The sequence below is a fragment of the Saccopteryx bilineata genome, chromosome 2 (assembly GCF_036850765.1).
Source record: "Saccopteryx bilineata isolate mSacBil1 chromosome 2, mSacBil1_pri_phased_curated, whole genome shotgun sequence".
Classification (NCBI taxonomy): Eukaryota; Metazoa; Chordata; class Mammalia; order Chiroptera; family Emballonuridae; genus Saccopteryx; species Saccopteryx bilineata.
In genome coordinates, this window is record NC_089491.1 from 1982257 (window position 1) to 2004836 (window position 22580).

General features: G+C 65.8%; 1 protein-coding gene across 4 annotated transcripts; it reads left to right on the forward strand.

The window, feature by feature from the left end:
• Positions 1-12771: 12771 nt before the first annotated feature.
• EGFL7 (EGF like domain multiple 7) lies at positions 12772-22336 on the forward strand. 4 transcript variants are annotated; one of them, XM_066255777.1, is made up of 10 exons: positions 12932-13125; positions 14571-14661; positions 18232-18350; positions 18513-18629; positions 19765-19880; positions 20031-20126; positions 20244-20408; positions 21063-21127; positions 21646-21808; positions 22004-22336. In XM_066255777.1, the coding sequence occupies exons 3-10, from the start codon at positions 18274-18276 to the stop codon at positions 22024-22026; spliced, it is 822 nt and encodes a 273-aa protein (XP_066111874.1). In that variant the 5' UTR covers positions 12932-13125; positions 14571-14661; positions 18232-18273; the 3' UTR covers positions 22027-22336. The 4 variants fall into 4 exon arrangements, with proteins under 4 accessions (XP_066111876.1, XP_066111877.1, XP_066111874.1 ...); XM_066255778.1 differs by lacking the exons at positions 12932-13125; positions 14571-14661 and adding an exon at positions 15643-15674; XM_066255779.1 differs by lacking the exons at positions 12932-13125; positions 19765-19880; positions 22004-22336 and adding an exon at positions 12772-12916 and having other exon boundaries at positions 21646-21780.
• The last annotated feature ends 244 nt before the right edge of the window (positions 22337-22580 follow it).

Below are 22580 nucleotides of genomic sequence, written 5' to 3' on the forward strand. Positions count from 1 at the left end.
CGGCCAGCCTTTCCTGCCGGGACAGGAGGCCTGTGCTCCGGGTGACGGCCTTCCTCCCCTCCCCCTCCTCCAGGCTCTGAGGTCCGGGGGCCTGGCGGAGTTTGGGACCCCAGGTGGCAGTAATTCGAGTCCAGCCCTGGCAGCTGGACCAGGTAGAGAAGCAGCTCCAGGCTTCCGTCCGGCCTGCCTGGCCGGGGCCAGCGCTCTGCCCCCTCTGCACTGGGGAAGCAGGAAAGCAGGTCCCCGCCCCTCCTGGCTCTGGGGTCCCCACCACTCCTGGCTCTGGGGTCCCCACCACTCCTGGCTCTGGGGTCCCCACCACTCCTGGCTCTGGGGTCCCCACCACTCCTGGCTCTGGGGTCCCCACCCCTCCTGGCTCTGGGGTCCCCACCCCTCCTGGGCTCGGGGAGCTCGGGCTGGCTTAGGTGCAGACGCTGCCTGCTTCCCTGCTTAACATCCAAGGCTCAGCCTGAGCGTTACCCCCTCGGGACCTGCCTCCTGGGCCGTTCCGCCCGTACTCTGTCCTAAAATGACCCGGTCTCATGAGCCGGACGCCAGAACGACAGGACCGTCAGCTCTACGCCCCTTCTCATGGTGACCACAGTCTCCACACTGCCCGTGACTCTCAGCCACACAGGTCTGGTGAGCTGGGTTGAGGGGGGCTCCACCCTCCCACACCCTGAATTCCAGGAGTGACCCTTGGCTGGGAAGGAGTCCTGTCCAAGGAGGGCCAGAGGTTGCAGGCGGAGCCCAGGAGGGCCGGGCCCACCCACCCTGCCCCGAGGTTTGTTTCTGGAGTCCCCCGTGAGTGTGGGAAAATGGACACGGCCCTGAAGACTCACCCTCCCGGGCTCGGGCCCTCAGTGCTGAGGCCCTGCTGGCTGTGGGGTCCCCTGAAAACATGCCACCACATCTGTGGGGTTGGTTAGAGGCCTCCTCCGTCCGATGGCAGGGCCTGGTGGCAGACGCCTGGGCAGGGCACCCGGGCAGCTCTGGAATCTTGGCCTTTCGTCTTTTATAGCCGTTTCGCTGAGACGTCACTCAGACAGTGCACCATTCCCCCCTGTTAACCCGTTTAAAGTGCACGGCTTACGCTCACGGAGCCTTGCTGTGTTGCACGGTTAATTCTTTTCAATGGTGTGAAGACATTTGTCACATAAAAGTTGCCATTTCTGCTGTAAGGGTCCAATTCAATGGAACTGGTTACATTCCCCTTGTCGAGCAGTCAGCCAAAACTTTCTCACACCCCTCCCCCCAAACTGAAACCTTGTGTGCATTCAGAGCCAGCGCCCTCCCCACGCCCACCCGTGCCGGCCCCCACAAACCCACTTCTGTCTGAACCTGCCCATCTCAGACGTTTCACATAAACAGAACCACGTGATGCGTGCCCTCCTGTGTCCGGCTTCTCTCACTCGGCAGTATTGTCTCTAAGGCTCCCATCTGTGTGGTGACCGTGCCACAGGTTGTCTGTCCACTTGTCAACCGAAGGTCACATAGTTGGTCACTGTGAGCAGCGGGCCTTGGGTACCCCGCCCATCTGTTTGAGGCCCCCTTCCTCACTCCATGGGCACACCGGGCTGCGGCACAGCTGGCCCATGTGGCAATCCTGTTCCATTTTTAAGAAACTGGTCCACACACCCCGTGGAATGCCACTCAGCGGTGGACGGAAAGGGGCCACGGACCCACACCCGGCACGGATCCTCTCAGAGGCACCGAGCTTGGCGCGGGGGGCACTGCCACGTGGCCCCGGGAAAGTCCCTCCAGCGTGGCCCATGGCAGGCCCAGGGACTGCAGCCGGACGTGGGGCGCGTCAGGGTGAGATGGAGACATTCTGCCCGTTGCTGGTGGCAGGGAGGACACGGGGAAACAGTCACCAAAACTGTGACACTGCCCACTGGTATTGTGTGTGTGGGGGGGTGAGACCGCTCTGGATGGGGCCGTGGAGGTGGGTACGAGTCAGCCCCACATTTGCCCAAACCCACAAGTGTGAGACACCCCACGTGACCCAGGCTAGGCCGTGTCGCTGCTGTTTTCCTGGGCTGCAGCGGACACACCCCTCCGGACCAGGGTTCCGTGGGGGGGCGGGCTCCATGGGACGCCCTGTGTCTTCTCTGCTTGTTGCTGGAAGCCCAGAACTGCTCTGAACGCTCAAGTCCGCTCAAAATGTACACGTGCTACTGTAAGAACCGAATGTCACTTAGAGCTCAGCAAAGCTGGTCTCAGGGATGTGCCGTTCCCGTGTGGGCAAGGTGGGGCCTGGCCGGGGAGCGCTCTGCATTCACCCGCGTGCGTGGACGCCGACGCGGGAGGGTACTGGGGGCGCAAGGCAGCCGCTGCAGACGCTGGGCGACGCCCACACGGGAGGGCACTGGGGGCGCAAGGCAGCCGCTGCGGCCCGGGAGGGCACTGGGGGCGCAAGGCAGCCGCTGCGGCCACTGGGCGGCGCCCACGCGGGAGGGCACTGGGGGCTCAAGGCAGCCGCTGCGGACGCTGGGCGACGCCCACGCGGGAGGGCACTGGGGGCGCAAGGCAGCCGCTGCGGACGCTGGGCGACGCCCACGCGGTGTGCGGTTTCCTTTTCACGCCTGAAATCCACCTGACTTTTTCAAAACGAGCACATATGACATCATGGCCCAGATAACACACACACACACACACACACACACACACACACACACACGGTTTGCATTTGGGGATCGTAAAATACAATATAAAGAAGTGCTCCTGGGCCCAGAGGGATCTTCCGTCCTGGCCCTGTCACGGGTGCTGGCTTCTCCGCCCCGGCAGGGAGGATCAGACACCTGCAGCACAGTCCCGGGGGCAGCGGCTCGGCTGCCCTTTCTCTCCAGGGAGCGGGTCCGGCACGGGGGAGGGGCAGCTTTCTTTACACTGGACACTGTTCCTTTAAGATGGGGAGCTGGACAGGGCAGGGGTTGGGGGGCCCCTGCGCCTCATGAAGCAGCAGCAGCATCGCAGATGGCACTCCTGAGCCCCAGGCGCTCTGCACTTACCCCCGGGGGTCTCCTAGCTGGATGCAGTGGAGCGGACCTGCTTCCTGAACCCTGGACCGCCCAGGCCTCCATGGGGCGGTGCTGGTGGTCGACAGGCAGGAGGGGTCACAGGGCCACCCAGGGTGTCTGTGCTTCTGTAGGGCAGCCTGCCCACCTCTCCCGGGGCCACACGGGGTTGGGCCTGGCCCAGAGCAGGGGCTGCCGTCTCCAGTGAGGGCCTGACGGTGCTGGGGTGGGCGTGGGGACATCCTGGGCTGAGAGTCCTGCTGGTGCCACACGGACTGAGATGGTGGCTTGTGGCTGATCCCCACGCCTGCGTGCTGGCCCGGGTGGACCGAGCCGCTGCCGGGTCTGGGAGGGCCACCTCCGGTCGGTCACGCATGGCCACGCGTGGGGCATGCCAACGGGCCCAGAGCAGCCAGCGGGTCGTGTTGGTGAAGAATGAGCGGAGAAGCAGGGAGACCAAGGGCCTGTCTCAGTGCACCAGCTCACCGGGGCCACTCCCACCCTAGAACAGGGCGGCCCGGGCTCCCAGGAGAGGGCAGGGCGCGGGCACTGGCTTTGGGCAGCCTCTCGGAGCCTCAGATCTCCACCTGGCACAGTGGGGGTCCAGGTGGGACCCTAAGACTCAGTGATGGGGACGACACTGGGGTCTGAGGACCCTGATCGCACAGCACAGACCAGACCCCAGCATGGCGGCTCTCTGCACGCTGGGGAGGGGGGACCCCTGCCTGCCTGGTCCTGGACCCACCAGCGCCAGAGGGGGGACCCCTGCCTGCCTGGTCCCGGTCCCACCAGCGCCAGGTTGGGGGCCAGGGCAGGAGGCTGGGCTGGGGACGATTTCCTGGCACTGGGGGGGGGAGGGGAAAAGCAAGCCATTCCAAAGGGCCGTCCTGGGAACATTCCGGGTGGAGTTCGGGGAGCCCCTGTGCCTCCCGGAGGCTCTGGGGCCGAGTCCAGGGCATCCAGGGGGGAGACAGGCTCCTGTGGGTCCTGGATGTGACTTGTCCTTCACAGTCTGTACAGGGGACAGCCCACAGGCTGTGTGACATCAGTCCCCTGAGAGCCTCGAGGGGCTGTGGTTCGGCTCTGAGCCTGGCCCAGCGGAGCCACAGATCCAGCTCACACGGGTGTGTTCCTGGTCTGTCGGGTCCCGGCCGCACCGGGAGCGGGAGCGGTCCCTCCAGTGGTCCTGGGGTTGGTGGGAGGCGGGGCTTGTGGGGAGACAGCACAGCTGGGAGGCCACATGGAGCAGCTCCTCAAATATGAAGCACAGAGCGAGGCCACTCCTGGACGTGTACCAGACTGTACATACGTGTCCACACACAGACCGTACACACGTGCACACACACAGACCATACACACGTGTCCACACAGATTGTACACGCGTGTCCACACACAGACCGTCCACACGTGCACACACAGACTGTACATACGTGTCTACACACAGACCGTACACACGTGCACACACACAGACCATACACACGTGTCCACACAGATTGTACACGCGTGTCCACACACAGACCGTCCACACGTGCACACACAGACTGTACATACGTGTCCACAGCAGACCGTACACACGTGCACACACAGATTGTACACGCGTGTCCACACACAGACCATCCACACGTGTCCACACACAGACCGTACACACGTGCACACACAGATTGTACACATGTGTCCACACACAGACCATCCACACGTGTCCACACACAGACCATACACATGTGTCCACACAGATTGTACACGCGTGTCCACAGCAGACCGTCCACACGTGCACACACAGACTGTACATGCATGTCCACACACACTATATACACGTGTCCACACAGACTGTACATGCATGTCCACAGCAGCCCAAACCTCTGTCACCTGAGGAACGGATAAACAAGGTGTGATCCGTCCGCACAGCAGAGCGGGGTTCAGCCAGAGAGAGGAGTGGAGCCCCAACACACAGGAACCTCCAAACGTCAGGCTCCCTGAGGACTGTTGGCCATTGCCTGGGGCTGGGCGCGTGGGGCGCGTGGGGCGCGTGGGGGTGACCGCTGGAGGGTACGGGTTTCTCAGGAGGGGACGGAAACGTTCTAGAATGGACTGTGGGTGGCTTCTCGACGCTGAGACTTAGGATGAAACCCAGTGAGTTGTCCGTTTGAAATGGGTGGATGACGTGGGGTGTGTTACATCTCAACAAAGCCTCTCTATTGAAAGAAGAGAAAGAAAAGCAAAGAAAGCACCCCTGACCCCTGGTTCCCACTGAGCCAGGGCCTGTCCTGCAGCCCTGCCCACGGCCACAGTGCCCACGGCCACAGCCAGAGGTGGATTGAGGTTGGTGGAGGCCCCGGGCACAGAAGGAAATATCGGCCCCCATACCTTAGAAAAACAGTGTAAAGTTGGGGTTTTGTGGGGCCCTTCAGAAGTTGGGGCCCAGGGCGCGTGCCTGGTGCGTCCGCCGTTAAACCCACCTCTGGTCACGGCTCTAAGTGACAGAGCCAGGCTGGTAGCAGAGTGCCTGTTTGTCACCCGTCCCCTGCCTCCTGGAGACCTGTTTGAGCTTTCTCGGGGAGGTGGGGGTGCAGCAGAGCGACCTGGCCCGGTCCTGAGTGTTGGAGGCAAGGGTCGGGGGCCAGGCAGGCGGGAGGTCCCTGAGGGGTGGCTTCTGTCCTGGAGCCTGGTGGACATCTCTGTCCCCTGCACAGGTGACCCTCTCCAGAGCAGACCTCAGCCATAATTGGCCGCCATAGAGACTTTATCCCCACACCCGGGGTGGGGGGCCAGGACAGGCTCTTCCCCTCTCGGGACCTCATCGTACCCAGGGGGAGAAGAGGGCAGAGCACGGTGGTCCCTAAGACCCCCAGGAGCCGTGGCACCCAGGGGGGCCTGGCACCCCCTCCCCCAACAATGAGACGTTTGAGCTTTTGATCAGGAAAAGAACCAAGACTAAATTTACGCCTGGGCCAGAGCCCGGCGGGGGAGGTCAGGCGCGGCCCACCCGGCCGAGGCGTGACGCAGTTCCCCTTTCCCTCCGGAGGGGCTTCCATTGTTCTCCCGGCCGGCTTCCCAATCTCCCCCGCACACTCACTTCCTGTTTCCTGCCCGAGAGGAAACAGAGATTGCTGGCCGGGCAGCGGGTGCTGGCCTCGGCTGTTTTCTTTCTCTCTTTATATTTCGAAGGATATTAAAAAAAAATAAGGATAACAAACCTCGTAGCGGAGAGGATGGTGGGCTGGGAGGGGCTGGAGGAACCTGGGGCCACCTCCCGGGGCTCAGGGCTCCGAACATGGGGGTGGCGGGGGGCGGTCACAGGCCCCCTTTGAGAGTCTGGTGGGGGCTGCAGACCCCTCCCATTCCTCCTCTTCACGCCCCCCCCTCCCCACCAACAAAGGCCCAGGCACAAGCTGTCCACCATGACAGAGTGTGAGACCCCCACCACCACCTCCGATCCTTCCCGGGGCTTCCCAAGCCCAAGGCTCCCTGATCTGACACATGGGGAAACTGAGGTAGAGGGCACCTTGTGGGCATCGAATGTCCCTGACCTCACTGGAGCCCAAGGAAGGGACTCCCACACACCTCTGAGCAGCCCTCCATGGACGGCTGGGGTGTTGGTGGACGGGGGCCTGCCTCTGAGTGGAGCCGCTCACCGACCCCCCACGGCCACCGGGCCCCTGCCCAGCCCTCTGGCCGGGCATGCAGCAGCTCTACCCTAACGAGTCTTCACGACCCCCCCCCCCGAGAAGTCAGTCCTCCTCCGCAAAGGGGGTCAGGCTGTGGCGTCGCCCTCGCCCCTCAACCCCGACGGCTCCTCAGGGCCTGGCCCCCAGCTCTCCCTGAGTGGGCAGTGAGGGGGAGGGGACAGGATGGCCCCAATGGGGGTGGGCGGGTGGGCTGCTGAATGGCCCCCCCCCATGAACATCCCCCCCAACCCCATTCACGGGAACTTCCCTTTCCGTCCCGGGAGATAAAGTGTTTTTTCCCTTCCACCTTAACGGCTGCCCCATCCGCCAGCTTAGCAAATTGCAGCCGAGCTGTGAGTGGGGCTTCCGCGCAGGGTGCCAAGGGGGGGGGGTAAGCCCCCCTTCCTCGGCCTCCACGAGGTGGGAGCTACAAAGGGGGTGGACACAGTCTCTGGGGCCCGAGGAAGCCTGCGTTCCTGGGAAAAACCAGGGTGGTGGGGCTGAGGGTGGGTGTCAGCAGCCCCTGGGTGTCCAGCCACCCCTGGTGGTCTCAGGCTCGGTCACGGGGCTTCCCCTGCTCGGCAAGGCCCCTGCAGGAGCCGGCCTGACCACCCTATGTGTGCCTACCTTGTGGCAGTACTCAGAGCTTTGATCTCGACCTGGCCAACAGTTCTGGAGACACACCTTTCAGGATGGGGGTTCCAGGGAACCGGGGACACACTGCCCACTCACAGCAGGAATCACACCAGGAGACCCCACGCTCAGTCCCAGCAGGCCACCCCTTCTCTCTGCACCACCCAGACTTGCTCATGCCCAAGACCAGGGGTCCCCAAACTTTTTACACAGGAGGCCAGTTCACTGTCCCTCAGACCGTTGGAGGGCCGCCACATACAGTGCTCCCCTCACTGACCACCAATGAAAGAGGTGCCCCTTCCGGGAGTGCGGCGGGGGCTGGATAAATGGCCTCAGAGGGCCGCATGTGGCCCGCGGGCCGTAGTTTGGGGACGCCTGCCCCAGACGGCCACAGTGCCCACAGCTTAGACTGCCCAGCCGAGCAAAGCCTGGACCCGGCCCCCCTCGCCGCCGCCCTGTTCCCCGAGGGCCCCTGCCTGCTCTCACCCTGACACCCCCGATGAGTCTTTTCCCGAGGAGGAAATCTGTGGTTTACACAGTGAAATGTTCTTCATCTCCTGACAAGAGAGAAATCGTTACACAGCCGTGTCACTGCAAAAGCATCAGAATGGCTAAAATGATGAAACGGACAATAGCAAGTGTTGACAAGGGGTGGGGGTGGCCAGACGCCCCCACACTGCGGACGGGGTACCCAGAGTCCTCAGGCAGTGCCGGCCTCACGCTTCCCCTGGGACCAGCCATTCCCTCAGGGACAGTTTCCAAAGACGGGTCGCCAAGGGGAACATATTCATGCGTGCGCGTGCCAACGGGCCGGTACAAAGATGCTCAAAGCAGCACCCCGGGTGGGACCTGGAGCCAGCGTGAACTGCGGTCCCTTCTCCCCGGGGATGAGCAGCAGCTCGAGGTCACAACAGCGCAGGCGGGGCTCACGGACCTGCCGTCAGGCAGGTGAGCCAGACACAGCGCGGATGCTGAGGGAGCCTGCGGCCTGAACCTCGACCCAGGCACAGCCACGCTGCAGGAGTCGGGGGGGCGGGGGGGAGCGGCCCCTGGGGTGTGGCCGCAGGGCTCTGGCTCTTGGCGGGGGGGGGGGGGGGGGGCCGGTTCCATTCACGGGCGTGCTGAACATTTACGGGCCCCTGTGACCCTCTGCAAAGTCTCGCCAGCAAGGCGTGTTTGTAAGCGCCTCTGGGCGAGGGGCCCTGCTGGGACCCCCACTGCCCTTTGCACACCTGCGAGGGACTGGCTCCTTCTGGGCGCAGTGCAGGCAGCCGCAAGGGCGGAGTGAGCCCCTCTGCACTCCGCAGAGCTGGTGGTCAGGGGGCCGCGGGCGGCATCAGACTCGGTCCGCCTGCCGTGGGAAGAAGCCCTGGGGGGCGGGGGGGGGCTATGGCAGGGACGTCAGGGGAAGACCTGATGTCACCCCTCACCAAGCCCCCTGACACCTGGGGTGGGAGCAGGGGTGCTCCACCGGGCCAGGGAGGAGGAGGTCACCCAGGCGGGGAGCCTGGGTCAGGACGGGGCCCTGGCAGGAGGGCCTTGTTCTGGAGGCAGAGCCCACGGGGACCTGCTGGGAACCAAGGACAGGGAAGGCTGTGTCCTGGGCCTCCGTGGGTGGTCCCTGGGAAGTGAGGTCAGGGAGGGCCAGGAGAAGGAGCCCAGGGTCCCCCGAGAGTCTCCTGCTGCCCAGGCACCCCGGAGCTCCACATCCAGGACGTCCATTTCCCACTGAGCCCCCACCCTTCCGCCAGATAAGCATCTTCCCCTGTGAGCCTCAGCTACAGCATCTAAAAAGGGGCAATTCTCAACTCAAGGGTGTTTTTTTCTGAGCGCTGTGTCGGGCGCTCAGCACAGGGCACTTCTGACAGACACGTGTGGCAGGCCTCAGGGACAGTGGGCAGGGGAGAGGAGAGCTGAGGACCCTAGGCGGCCCGGACAGACCCCACGCTCCCTCCAGAACCTCGTTCCCTGTGGGACCTGGCCCGGCTCAGGGGTGGACAGCTCACTTGGCCCAGGGGCTGTTGCTGGATCCCAGCCCTCCCTTCTGGTTTGCACGAGGACAGGTCACCAGGCCAGGCCATCGCTTGGTGAAGTGTCAGCCACATCTGTGGTGAGGCTGGGCCCGGCTGTGGCTGACAGAGCCATCCTGTCCCCGAGTCCGGTGGAGCCGGGATAAACAGGAAGCTCATCTCTCCCCGTTCCGTGCTTGCTGCTCCGCTCTTTCCCTCCTGCGGCCGGGCTCGCGCGTGCCTGGTGCCCCTTTCTGCCTCGCGCCGGCCCGGCGGCCCACGCCGGCCTCTGCCGGGAGCTGGGTCCACCTTCTAGGGCTGCGGAGGCCGAGAGCTTGGCAGTGGGGGGTCCCAGGAGGACCCCAGAAGGACCCCATTGGCCCTGCTGACCCCTGCCACACCCCAGCACCCTCTGGGAAGGTAAGACAGCATGACCCCTCTCTGGAAAAAGGTCCTTGGCAGCCGGGAGGTGGCTGCGACAGTCTCTCCCGACGAACCCTGGGATAGATGGGGAAACTGAGGCCCGGTGTGGGCAGAGCCTCCAGCCACAGTAGCAAAGCTGGCACCAGACTGCCAGGGCGCCCGCCTTGGATGCCACGCCGGAAGCCAGCGGGATGTCGGGGCGAAGTCCCTGAGTCACCCGGGTGTGGACAGCCTGCACCTCCTGGAGGTCACTGACCAATCCCACCCCGCGGCCTCCTCTGTGCTGGGCCTGTGAGGCAGGCCGCACTGTGCTCTCGGGGGGCGTGGGGGATAAACTCTTTCCAAAAAATGATTCCCTGTGGACTCGGGGTGTGCTTGGGGATCCTAAACAGACAGCATCAGAGAGGGGGGGCCCTCGGCCGGCCCTAGGCTGAACCCCCTCCAGCCCGGAGCACAGAGGGAGCCCACCGTTCCGGCACCCAAGGGCCCAATGGCACAGAAAGCATCCCTTACTGGTCTCCAGTGCCCCAGACTCTCCTGCAGTCAGAGAGGTGTCAAATAGCACCCGTCTCTGCCTTCTGCCTGAGCCTGCACCCCCTGTCCTGGGCAGCCCCTGCTGGTCCCTGACATGCCCTGGACAGAGGCAGGACCCCGGCCCACCCCCTGCATGTGCTCCTGAGGCTGCGGGCACCTGAGGGTGGAGCACAGGGTGGGTTTGGGTAACTGGACAGGGCAAGGCTGGTGCCAGGCAAGCCCGAAGCAAAGCCTCCTTCCCTTGGATTGGTTCTGGTCCTGGTCCAGGGAGGGGCTGGGAGAAGGGCAAACCTCGTCAGGAGGGGATCGTGGAGCAGTGGGGGGTCCCCCCAAACAAGTAGGCAGCAGATGGGACCGGAGCCCCGCCCTGGCTGGCACCCAGGAGCCAGCGGCAGGAGGACTGACCTCTGTGGGACCCGGGACTCTGGTTTCTCCCCTCTACATGCTCAGATTCACCTTTGCTAGCTGGGCTTCTTTCCAGAAGGTTCCCTGGCATGTCCCTGTTTCAGACACATTAACTTGCTCACATATTTGGCTAATCGGCTACTCCCAGACTCGGCCTGTCCCCTGGCAGAGATATGTGTCTGTCTGACAATGGGTGGGGGGGTGTAGGAGGCACTGGGGGTTCTCTGAGGGTGAGGGGGTGTTCCTCTCCTGACCCATCACCCAGCTCGGCCTCCCTGCTTGCCTGGCCGAGTTTCTTCCTTCTCTGGCCTCAGTTTCCCTGTCTATACACAAAAGGGGCTGGACCCAGCCAGGCCTGATGTCTGCCATTCTTCCAGCCAGGGGCCTGGGGTCTGGGTGCTGTGGGCACCTACCTCCTGGGATGGGGTGCAAAGCCCAACGTGGCCCTATGCTCTGGCGAGTACCCTTGGTAGGACACCCCGACCCACATGGGCAAATGGGCCCTTGGGTGGGGAGCTTGGGGGGCCTGAGAGAGGCAAAGGGGTCCCCAGAGTGTGGCCACTGTGGGCTGGAGAGGGAGGGATGGGCAGGTTGGAGGCTCAGCCTGTCAGCTCCAGCCTCGGGGATGGGGGCATCCTGGCAAAGAGACCCCCGGGACCCCTCACCACTCAGACCGACCACACTTAGAACCCAGGAAGCTCCCCCACCGTCATAACCCTGGTGGCTGGCACCTGTCTGTCTCCATGAGGCAGATGGGGAAACTGAGGCCCAGAGAGGGGAAGCCCTGGGCCCTGCCGGTCATGGCGTGGGGTGGGGAGAGGAGCCCGTCCCTGTTGACTGTGGGAGCCCCCCCAAGTTTGGCTGAGACCCCCCTCCTGCCCTCAGCATGTCAGTGAGGAATTTCCCGAACTGTTCCCGCCTTGCTTGCTGGCCAGGACATCAGCGGGGTGGGGCCGGAGGGAGGCGAGAGGAAGCGGAGGGGCTCATGCCAGACTGGGTGCGGGTGAGGGCTGGCCCCCCAGCAGAGCTCCTGCCAAGGACAGTCATGCTCTGGCCTGGCCCTGCTCACCCAGAGGCCCGGCCGGCTGTGTGGTCTGGGCAGGTCCTCAGCAGTGGCCCAGCTCCCTTTAGACACTTGTCACCCAGGGTCACCGTGGCTGGTGCTCGGCCTGCAGGGGCCTAGTCCCAAGCCTCTGACATGAAGAACCCTGAGGCCAGACCTGGGGGCTGGACCACCCACCAAGCCGAGGAAGCTCCGCTTCGGCCATCTGAAGGGTTCTGCATTCCTCTGCCCCCACCTGCACCCTTGGGCCCCTCTGCCTGCTGGGGGCTGAGGGGCAGCGGAGAGTCAGGGACGGTGCTGTGCCCAGGAGGGTGCCCTTGTGTCAGGCCGGGGCCCTTGCCCTGTGGGCACGTCTCCAGGGGCACAGGGTTTACTGCCCAATAGGCAGCCCTTCTCAAGGTGGACAGCTCAGTTCTTAGAGAAGGCCCGGAGTTGATGTCTGCCCCTCCTTGTCACCCCCACCCCCACCCCCAGAGCCACTCTGGGCTCCAGGGACCCATAGAAGAGGCTGTTCTTAGCCCAGCAGCCTCCTTGCCCGCCCCCGGCCTTTCTGACTGGGCTCCCACCCCCGCCACACACATCGGGGTGCTGGTGCACGCCCTGGGGAGGGTCCAGGCTCACAGAACCAAAAGCCCCCTCTGTGGGGTCACGCGAGTGTGGCCTGGAGTCCCGCAAGCTTGGTGGGACCCACAGTGCCGGGAAGGACCCTGATGCCAGCCACGGTCTCCACCACACGTGGGCCCAGCCGGGTGCCAGGGTCAGCAGCTGGGATGTGGCTGCTTCAGGGTTAGACTCTGAAGGCCGGGTAACAGGTCCCCCACCCCTCCCGCGGCTCAGCCGGGCCCCTCCCTCCGCAGCCCCCCACCAGGGCCCTCGGCCTCCTGTTTGTGCGCCGACAGATCCCGTTATCAGCGGAGAACACACACAGGAAGTCCGGCCGGGAAGGGCCCATCCCAATCCCGATTTACACGGGGACGGAGCATAAAAAGCCGCCCTTCCTCGCCCGGGAGGAGCCTCCCTGCCCCAAGCTGCTGTCCAGCTTGCATGGCAGAGACGGAGGTTCCAGCAGACAGGCTGACCGGCGGCCTCGGGAGGCGCCTCGGGGCGGCCGGGCAGGGGAAGGCCGCAGCGGAGGCCATGGCCCAGCTGGGGCCGGGGCAGCATCAGGTATGGCGGGAGTGACGCCCAGCTGGGGCCGGGGAGCAGGCAGAGCAGCCTGGGCGCCTTTCGGCTCTCGGGGACCCCTGTGCCTGTGGGTTGAGCCCACCTGCGCCAGCCTGGACTCTGCTCTCTACGGCCATCCCATGGTCCTCCCCATGGGTGCCATCCCCACTGCACAGAGGACACTCCAGCCCCTTGGCAGAGGGCGCCCACTGGTGGGTACCCCAGTCTGGATGGCACTTTGGCCTGCCCAACTCTCCAACACTTGCCCCTGGGTGGCCCGGCAGCCACGGTCACCCCTGGAAGATTCTAGAAGGCATGTGAAGCCGGCACCCTTCCCCTGGCTGCGCTCTGCATCCTGGAGAAGCCCAGCTCGGCTCACCCCTCCTCAGACCCGGGTGTCCCGAGGGCATCCCCCAAGGATGGGCGAGAACGGGGAAGCAGGAACCCCACAGCCCAACCTGCAGCCCGGAGTCGCTGGGCACGTTGAGGGCACTGAAGACGGACCAGGGGAACGTTCCTCCCCGTGGGCCTGGTCTGGGGGGTCCCCGGGCAGAGGGACAGCTCAGTGGAGCATGGTGTGGACACTGGGTCGGCCCATCTTGGACCCTGGGGGAGGTTCCGTTCTCCGGCTCCCTGCCCCACCCAGAGCGGTCCAAGCTCCCATCCAAAGCCCCGAGCAGGAGTGGGGGCCCTCCCGGCCCTGGCCTCACGTGGTCCCCCCAGCCGTCTGTGTGAGGAACATCACGTTTCAGTGGAGGAAGCAGGAGGGGAGGCCGAGTGAGGACAAGCTGACCCAGCTCCCTGGGCTGCAGACTGCCGCCTTCTCTGCTCAGGCCGAGGTCAAAGGGTCAAGTGACCTGCAGCTTCAGGGGGAGGAGGGATGGAGGCAGGAGACAGGCAGGGAAGCTCTCCCTCAGTGCTGCACTGGGTTCAGCTCTTAACCCTTTCCTGCCTGGGGCTGGGCCAGGGCTGCCCTGCTCGGGACTTGGGAGCCAGGAGACCGAAGGCCCAATGTAGGACCTCCCTCACAATTCCAGGCGCCTAGCCGCAGCTGTCTCCGCTGCCCTCAGACCATCTGCCAGGGGCTTCCTGGTCCAGGGCAGTGGCTGGTGAAGGGCAGGAAGGAGAGGCCTCTTTCTGGGGGGCTCCTGTCCAGCTACCTGGGTCCCCTCCCTGCTGTCGGCTCTCACTCACCAAAGAAGGCCCGAGCCAGACACCCCAGAGCTGCTGGCTCTGCAGGAAGACCCTTCCCTCCCTGTGAACCTGCAGGACCTCCACCCAACACCCGGGCTTTGTAGGGAAATTTTGGGCTGCCTGGGACCCCAGGGCAGGAGACCACAGCCCCTAGGACAGATGGGAAACCCTGTCTGCCTCCAGGCTGAGGGTGTGAGCCGTGGGCAGATCTGGAGCCATGGGGGGGGGAGGGGTCAGTAGGCCAAGTGCAGGCTGAGGTCCCAGAGGAGCCATGGGGGGGGGGGGTTCAGTAGGCCAAGTGCAGGCTGAGGTCCCAGAGGAGCCATGGGGGGGGGGTCAGTAGGCCAAGTGCAGGCTGAGGTCCCAGAGCGGCATCCAGGTTGGCCCCTGGCCCCCTCCCCAGCCCTCGACATCAGAGTGACCAAGGCTGTGTGCTAACCCACACGGTGTCTCTGACCCACAGACCCCGGCACGGGGGAGGCACAGGTGGCTACCAGAGCCCAGAAAAGCAGCTGCCACCAGTGTCTGGGGCATGACGGAACCCCCTTCTCCAGGTGAGTCCCCCCACCAGCCCGACGGGTGCTGGGCAGCCTGACACGTGCACAGAGGCCTAGGTGACCAAGGTCGGGTTTGGGTTTGAGGGCAGAAACGGCTGGCCGGGGGGAGGGAGTTGGGAGGGCAGGCCTGGGGCCTCCTGCAAAGTGAGGGCCCTAATCATCGCAGTGCAAAAATGACCAGTGATCCTGGTTCCCAGGCAGGGCACACCTGACCTGGTGCCAGCTGTGCTTTCTTGGGGGGCAGTGCTGCTTCCTCCTGGCCACTCCGCCACGTGGGGTTGCTTTAACCCAGTTACAGACCGTAAATGGAGCCCAGGACAAAAGACCCACCCAGGACTCCTCAGTGGTGGCCCTGGGGTTTTGGGGGGGAGTTCCCAGTGGCCATGAGGGGCACTCAGAGTTGGGCCCCACTGTCCTGAACAAAAGGGTCTGCTAACCCGACACATTTCACACGGGAGGACCCAGCCACGTGATCTTGCAGGAATACCGAGTCTCCGGGGCTTGGGGTCATGATGTCCGCCCCGCGTGGGGCTGCACAGAGCAGCAGGGTTTAGCTCTAGCGAACTGGCCGCCGGTTGTGTTGGCCGTTCCCTGCCAGTTAGAGCTCAGCCTGGGGCTGGGGGCTGGGGGGTGGGGCGCAGGCGTCAAGAGCTAGCCATCCCTGACCAGTGTGGCCTGCGTCTCCGTCCTGGTCCTGTGTCCGGTGCCGGCGGTGCGCCCCGCGGCCGGGCACTCCAGTGGCGCGGGAGGGGCGGCGGCGCCCAGGCCGCTGTGTGCGTCGGGAGCCCCGGGTTCTAGCTGACTCACCGCCCCGCCCGGGGGCACCGTCCGCTAAGGGGCCTCAGTTTCCCCATCTGCGCAATGGGGCGGGATGGTGGGCGGCGACTGGGGGGACTCCGAGACCACCCTGGGGCGAGGGCGGGGCCCGGCCAGGTGGGGCGGGGCCGGGGGCGGGGCCGGGGCCCCTCGGCGTGGTGGCGGCGGCGGCGCGTGCGCGCCCGGATCGGGCGGTGAGTGCAGAGGAAACGGGGCGCCGGGCCGGGGTCGCGGGGCGCGCCCAGGGCGGGGGCGGGGGGCCGTTCGCCGCTCCGGCTGAGGGTGGGGGAGGTCGGGGAACATCGCCGCGCGCGACGCTGGGGGGCGACGCCGAGCGCCGGCGGGGTGCCGAGAGGTGAGCGGGCCGGGGGCGCCGGGCGCCACCGCGCGGAAACACGACCCCGAGCCCGGGCCCCGGGGCCTGCGGCTGGGTCTGCAGAATGGGCCCAGCGGCCTGGGGCAAGGGCGCCCCCTGCTGGGGACGGGCGCCGCGGGCCGGGCCGCGCGGGGGGCCTGGGGGCGCGGGGCCGCCTCTCCTCGTGACCTCACCTGGGCCCTGCGAGTCCTCCCGGGCCTGGACTCCGGGCCCCGCGGGCCCCGCACCCCTCAGCCCAGGCCAGCTGGGCCGCCTGCGGGGCGGGGGTGCCCCTCCACCCGCACTCCTACCCCTCACGAAGCCGGGCCGTGCAGGCAGAAGGGGAGGTGTGGGACGAGCGATGGAGAGGGCGCGCATTCCCCGTGAGTCACTCACTCCGCCTCTTCGCCCTCCAAGCCCCGTGGGTCCTAAAGTACAGAGCACCCCTCTGGTGGAAGGGGCGACCCACGACCCTCGTCCTGCGGTGGGGGCAGGCCACTGCCTCTTGCAGACCCAGTTTTCCCTGGGTTGGGGCTTCGGGACGCCGGCCAGGCAGGCAGGAGGGAAGGTAGTGGGCAGTGCTCACGCTGTCACTCCGAGGGGATGAGACACTCACTGTTGCTTATGGACCTGAAGACTCAGAGGCCACCCCAGGGCTGCAACAACCAAAGGGAAATGAGATTCTGCCAGCCCAGCACCGGCTGGGCAGCACCATTGGCTTCCTCTGGCCTAGGAGGAAGGCATGACTTTCCAATTTTTTCTCTTCTTTTCTAAAGCACACTTCCCTCTCTAAACTGCTTGTATAAGTAGGGTAGGTGCTGGAACCGTGTCTGTACAGGGCAGTTACATCTGGGAGGAGATGAGCACAGGGTCTCTGGGACCCTGGCACGGTCCTGCCCAGCCCACCCACGCACCCACCAAGCCTCCCAGGGCCTACCCCCCAGTGCCACCTGTCCCCACCATTTCGGTTCTGTCCTGGACCAGCAGGCCTGTCCCCTGACGGTGTGCTGCCCCCAGGGTTCATCTTCCCACGGCTCTGCCTGGCTTCTGCTCGGAAACTCTGAAAAGCCCCACCACCCCCAGACTAAGTCCTGACACCTCCGCTGCCCCCTCCCGGCTCTCGGCCCCCGACAGAGAACAGGAGGTTGCAGGAAGGACCCCCTCCCAGCTGTCTTTCCGCCCCACCCAGGTGGGCAAGCGTGTGGAATGAGCTCCCAGCTGAGTGAGCACACAGACTGGACATGGCGTCACTCCCCTCAAAGCCTGGCGTGGTGGGCATGGAGAACTCAGCAACTGCTCCCGTGGTCGCTGTTTATGGGACTGACCGTCAGAGTCAGAAGAGGGGCCCCTGAGACCCCAGGGTGTCTTAGAGGAAACAGTCCCAGAGAAGGGGGGTACCTCACTCCGACTCTACTCCCCCCGCCACACACACACACACACACGCACACACACGTGCGCGCACACACACACTTCAGCTTTTTCCTGTGCCCTTTTCTCCTGGGGCCCTGTTAGTCCTGGGATAGCTCACAGTGTGGGGGGGCCCCAGCCTTTTGGGGGGCCTCATTCGGGATACCTGAAACACAGGAGCGGGGATCCCCCCAGCTCCCCAGAGCCCTGGCTGCACAGATGGCTAGCATCTCCCTGCCCCTCTGGACTGTACAGACCTCCCCCTCTGGTCCCCTGGGCATGTCACAGGCCATTAAATTCTGGCCTGGGTTTCTCACATTCCCAGGAGTCTTCTCCTGGCCTCCCGGGTTTCCGTCCCCGGTGGAGAGGAATGGCTGTTAACTCCACGGGCGTTGGGGTGTGGGGGACCCTGCCCCAGTCCCCTGCCAGGTGGGTGCCCAGTGGGCCGCTGCCTGGGAGCCCTGGGGGCTGCTTGCACAGTACCCCAGACTGGCTCAGCTGCAGCACAGGAGTCCTCCCTGTCCCCACCCTGTACCTCCCGAGGGCCAGAACAGCTCACACGTGCTCGGTGCCCACACGGTCCCCCACACTGCCCATGGCCAGCTCCCTGTCTGAGGACCCCTGCAGGCCAGCAGGACTGAGCCAGCTGGGCTAGCTTCCAGCTATGCCCACGAACCCCTGTGTGCAGACGGACACTGGGGGGCAGGCATGCCCTCGCCCTGCCGGGACGGGGGATGCGGAACCCTGCCGGGGGGAGGGGGCTGGGCTAGGGGGAGGGGGCTGCCCCCTCCCCGGTCTCTGTGGACTTTCCTGGAGCTTCGGATGCTTTTCGAGTTCACCCAGCCTGAGAGCAGCAGACTCAGGGTGCTGGCTGCCATTCCCGGGCCCCGGGCATTGCCCTTCTGTGGTGCCCAGGTGGGCTGTGTGCGGCTGGTGAGGACCTGGGGGCTCTCCCACCGGGACCTACAGGGCCATGCCTTGTGCTCCAGGCTACCTGGAGGAGAAGACCATCCCACCTGGACACCCTGGTCATGTGGGGCTGCAGGGAGCTGCTTCTGGCGTTCCTGGTGCAGGCGGCGGGCGGCACCGAGCACGTCTACAGGCCTGGGTGAGCCCTCCCCCCTCCCCCGGGTGAGCCTCCATACTTTGTGGGGGGTTGTGCCTCTGGGGGGCTCCTGCTGAGGGGTCCTTTCTCCATGGTGACATTGAGAAGCCCCTTCCCCGTGTGGGTCCCAGGGCTGCTGGCTCACTGGGCCCTCCTCACCTCCAGCCGCAGGGTGTGTGTCACCACGGTTCCTGGGGGCCCCGCGTCCGAGTCCTTTGTGCAGCGTGTGTACCAGCCCTTCCTCACCACCTGCGACGGGCACCGGGCCTGCAGCACATACCGGTGAGCGCCCCGCCCGCCGCACGCCAGCCTCGGGCCCGGGAGGTCAGGTCACCCCGGGATGGGACGTTGAGGCCCAGAGGAGCCTCACTGAGGGCACGTCTGAGCTCGTGGCAGAGACCAACACTTCTTTGAACGTGGTCACGGTGGCACCTGGCTGACACATCTGCTCCCACCCTCACTATAGAGCCTGTCTGCCCCCATCCGTTTTGGGGCTTTAACCCCCCCCCCCTACACACACACACACACACACTCTGGGTATCTTTGGCTACAAGGTCTGTCCTGGGATGATGCCTGCTTCCGTCGTCCTGGTCCTGCCCTCGGGGCTCCCGTGGGCACCCCTCTCCCCTTGGCAGCCCCAGTGGTCACAGATGGAGGGCCTGTCCCTGTCCCCCACCGGGATGTCCCTTCCGTCTTCGCCCATGTGAGGGGCCTGCATGTCCGGTCCTCAGCTGTGATGCGCCTTAAAACCACTTGATTTTCTGCCGGCAGGCGTGGGGGTCAGTGTGGGTGGGGGTTAGGCTGAGACGTGCCCAGCGTGGGGCAAAGCCCTGGTTCCCTGGTCACAGCAGCCAGAACATTCAGAAAGAAACGGGGCTCCCCTGAGCCAGAGCGGCCGAGGGCCGGCTGTCCTGACAGCTCCGTTCGTGAGCCCCACCTGTCAGAGAGGCGGGGCCTGGGGTCCAGGTCTCAGAGGCTCCTGAACGGGCGGTTTGAGCAGCAGTAGTCTAGGGGAGCCCCTTCGGCAATTGGGGGGGACCAGTCCGGCTCTGCCGATGACTGGCAGGCCCCCGCCCCCTGGGGTCTAGACCCCGGCCCCAGCTTCAGGAGGCTCAGCTGGGCGGGACGTCTGAGTCCCAGGACCATCTCCGCTCAGCGCCAGGCACAGCCGGGCTTCCTGCTGGTCCTGTGGGTCCCACTCCCCCACAGCCCAGAGCAGGGACCCTAAAATGCCGTCTCCAGGGGAGACCGTTTGTGTGGCATCAGGAGGGCGTAGGACCAGGAGGGTGGACGGATGGGAAGGTCAGGGGCACATGTCCCGGGAAAGCCTGACCTGGGCCTTGACCTGGTGGGACCCACTGTGGCCACCCTGTGAGGGCCGGGCCCCTCTGAACGGCGCCCCCCCCCGCCCCCACAGGACCATCTACAAGACTGCCTACCGCCGAAGCCCTGGGCCGGCCCCCCACCGGCCCCGCTACGCCTGCTGCCCGGGCTGGAAGCGGACCAGCGGGCTTCCTGGGGCCTGTGCAGCAGGTGGGGGCCCGTTGCTGCCCGCTCAGGAGCACCTGCTGCTTCTCTCAAAGCCTGAGCCCAGCGCCTCTCCTGCCCGACACCCCTTCCAGCTGCCACCCCACAGGGCCCTGGGGACCCTCCTGAGTTGGTGACAACCCCCCCTCCCCACAGCAATATGCCAGCCACCATGCCAAAACGGAGGGAGCTGTGTCCAGCCAGGCCGCTGCCACTGCCCTGCAGGATGGATGGGAGACACCTGCCAGACAGGTGAGGCTGGGTCCTGCGCTCCTCGAGGGGAGGGGTCCCTTGGGTGGCCCTTGGACAGGTCAGTTCAGAGGAGGTTTGGAGGGGGCATTGCCCCCTGCTGACGCCGCTCTCCCCCAGACGTGGATGAGTGCAGTGCCGGAGGGGGCGGCTGTCCCCAACGCTGTGTCAACACCGCGGGTAGTTACTGGTGCCAGTGCTGGGAGGGGCACCGCCCGTCGGCAGATGGGGCGTTCTGCCTGCCCCGGAGAGCGACCCCCAGGGTGGCCCCCAACCCCGCCGGAGGTAAACTCCCCACGCGCCTCACCTCGCTGCTGCCCCGGGGGCGGGGGCGGTTGGGGAGGACCCTGGGCATGGGGGCGCCAGGCGGCACAGCCCTGGGCGGTGGGCCAGCTCCCGGACCTGGGCAGAGGGCGGGCGGGCAGCGGCTCCTCTGGGGCTCTGTGGGGAGGGTTGCCAGGGGCGCCTCGTCTCAGCCAGGGGTTGGAGGGAGTGTCCTCCCTGGGGGTGGACAGGCGTCCCTGCCGCGGCACCCTGGACACGCTGCTCCTCTGCTGGCGACGGGTCATTATTACTTTTGGTACGCGCTGTGACACTTCAAACTCGTACCGTGAGTAATAATGCGCCGTCGGCAGCCTGGCACCGAGAGAGAGCGCAACGCGGACCTCGGCGGGGCCCCTCGGCACGGCGGGGGCCCTGAACCCAGGGGCTGGCCTGGTGGGGCTGCGTCTTCCCAGTCACCACCCAGGGGCTGCTGAGCTGGCAGGGCCACCGCCCAGACCTCCAGGCCGGCCCTGGTGGACAGTGGGGGCCCAGAGGGAGGGGAGGGGCTCGTCACACCTGGGCAGAGGCTGGGAGGCCTCCCCCTGGGGACTGGAGGCCAGCCCGGGGTGGGGGCGCCCGCTGGGTCACTCCAGCTCAGCCCCCGGGTCTCCCCAGGAGTGGACAGTGTGGTGAGAGAGGAAGTGCGGAGCCTTCGGTCCAGGGTGGACGTGCTGGAGCAGGTGAGGCCCGGGCCGGGGACCCAGGGGCCTCGGCCAGCACCCCGCTCTCTCCTGCCGGCTGTGGGGTTCAGCGGGGATGCCCAGGGGGTGCTTGGCCTGGGTTCCGTGTTGGGCAGGGGGCAACAGGAGATGGCTAGGACCCTAAGACAGGAGGGGCTGAGCTTAGCCCTGTCCCCTCAGGCCACACAGAGAACCTGAGCCCAGGTCCAGCCACCCCCGCCTCTGTCCCTGAGAGGACAGTGCCCCCATGGGTCTTTCAAGAGGGCCATTGGCCTGACGGCCCCTGAACAGTGCCAGTCCTGGGGACCACTGGCCGGGCTGGCTGGTGTCGGCGCCCGGGGCCTCTGGCTCCCTCTGGTGGACGTCCAGGGCCCTGCGGCTGGAGCCGGGGGGGGGGGGGGGGGCGGCGGAGGCCTGCTGGCCACAGTTTTCCTTAAAGCTTGTGGGACAGAGAAGGCGGGGGTAGGGGGGCAGCCTGAGGTCGCCCAGGCCCTGACCCGCTCGGTCTCGCCCCCCAGAAGCTGCAGCGGGCGCTGGCCCCCCTGCACAGCCTGGCCTCGCGGGCGCTGGAGCAGGGGCTGCCCGACCCTGCCAGCCTCCTGGCCCACTCCTTCCGGCAGCTGGACCGCATCGACTCTCTGAGCGACCAGATCTCCTTCCTGGAGGAGCAGCTGGGGTCCTGTGAGTGCCGGCCTGGCCCCCACGCCCACCGCCCCTCCCCCATCCCCCACGGAGCGCCCTGTCTCCTGGGCCACCGTGCACTGGGGCCAGAGGGTGGGCCGGCACCACAGGCCCAGGGGACACCTCTGCCCGAACTGGAAGGTAGTGGGAGCGGTGACCTCTGACCTCCGCCCCCACCCCCCGCACCCCTCATAGGTTCCTGCAAGAAGGACCTGTGACCAGCCTGTCTCCTCCCACGGAGCCCCCCACCCTACTGGGCAGGACGGGAGGGGCTGCGAACCAAGGCAGAGGGGGCTCCCCACCTCTCCTCACTGAAGAAACCCGGCAGGGTGGGCTGAGGGGCCCTCCTGGGGGAATCCAGCCCCTGCACCCCGGCCGACTCCTGGGGTCCAGCAGGCCCCTGGCCAAGGGGAGGTACGACTGCTTGTCTGCCCAGAGCCTGGGGTCTGGGACCACTGAGTGGGCAGTGTGTTGGTGGGGGGAGCCCCACGCTGATCTTTGTCAGAATAAAGTGTGACTTGAAGAGCTGCCATGCCCGTGAATGGATTGTGGGGGCGTTCGGAGCTGACAGGGCCCCCCCCAGGCCCACCACCATGTGACAGGGAGGGGGCCCCAGCCCAGTAGGCCCTCTCAAGTAGGATCTTGGTCCCCCCTTCCAAGAGAGGCTGGAGCAGGTGGCTTCTGGGAAAGTGACTCTGGCTAGAGACAGCATCTTCCCTGTGACAAAGTGGCCCCACCCCTAACCAGTGACCACACAGAGCAAATCTTCAGC

What these genes read in the sequence shown, in the direction of transcription:
- EGFL7 (XM_066255777.1), top strand. Translation starts at nt 18,274, where the DNA reads ATGTGGGGCTGCAGGGAGCTGCTTCTGGCGTTCCTGGTGCAGGCGGCG. An exon ending in GAGCACGTCTACAGGCCTGG is followed by an intron (nt 18,351 to 18,512) that starts GTGAGCCCTCCC and finishes CCTCACCTCCAG; the next exon opens with CCGCAGGGTGTGTGTCACCA. An exon ending in GGGTGGACGTGCTGGAGCAG is followed by an intron (nt 21,128 to 21,645) that starts GTGAGGCCCGGG and finishes CTCGCCCCCCAG; the next exon opens with AAGCTGCAGCGGGCGCTGGC.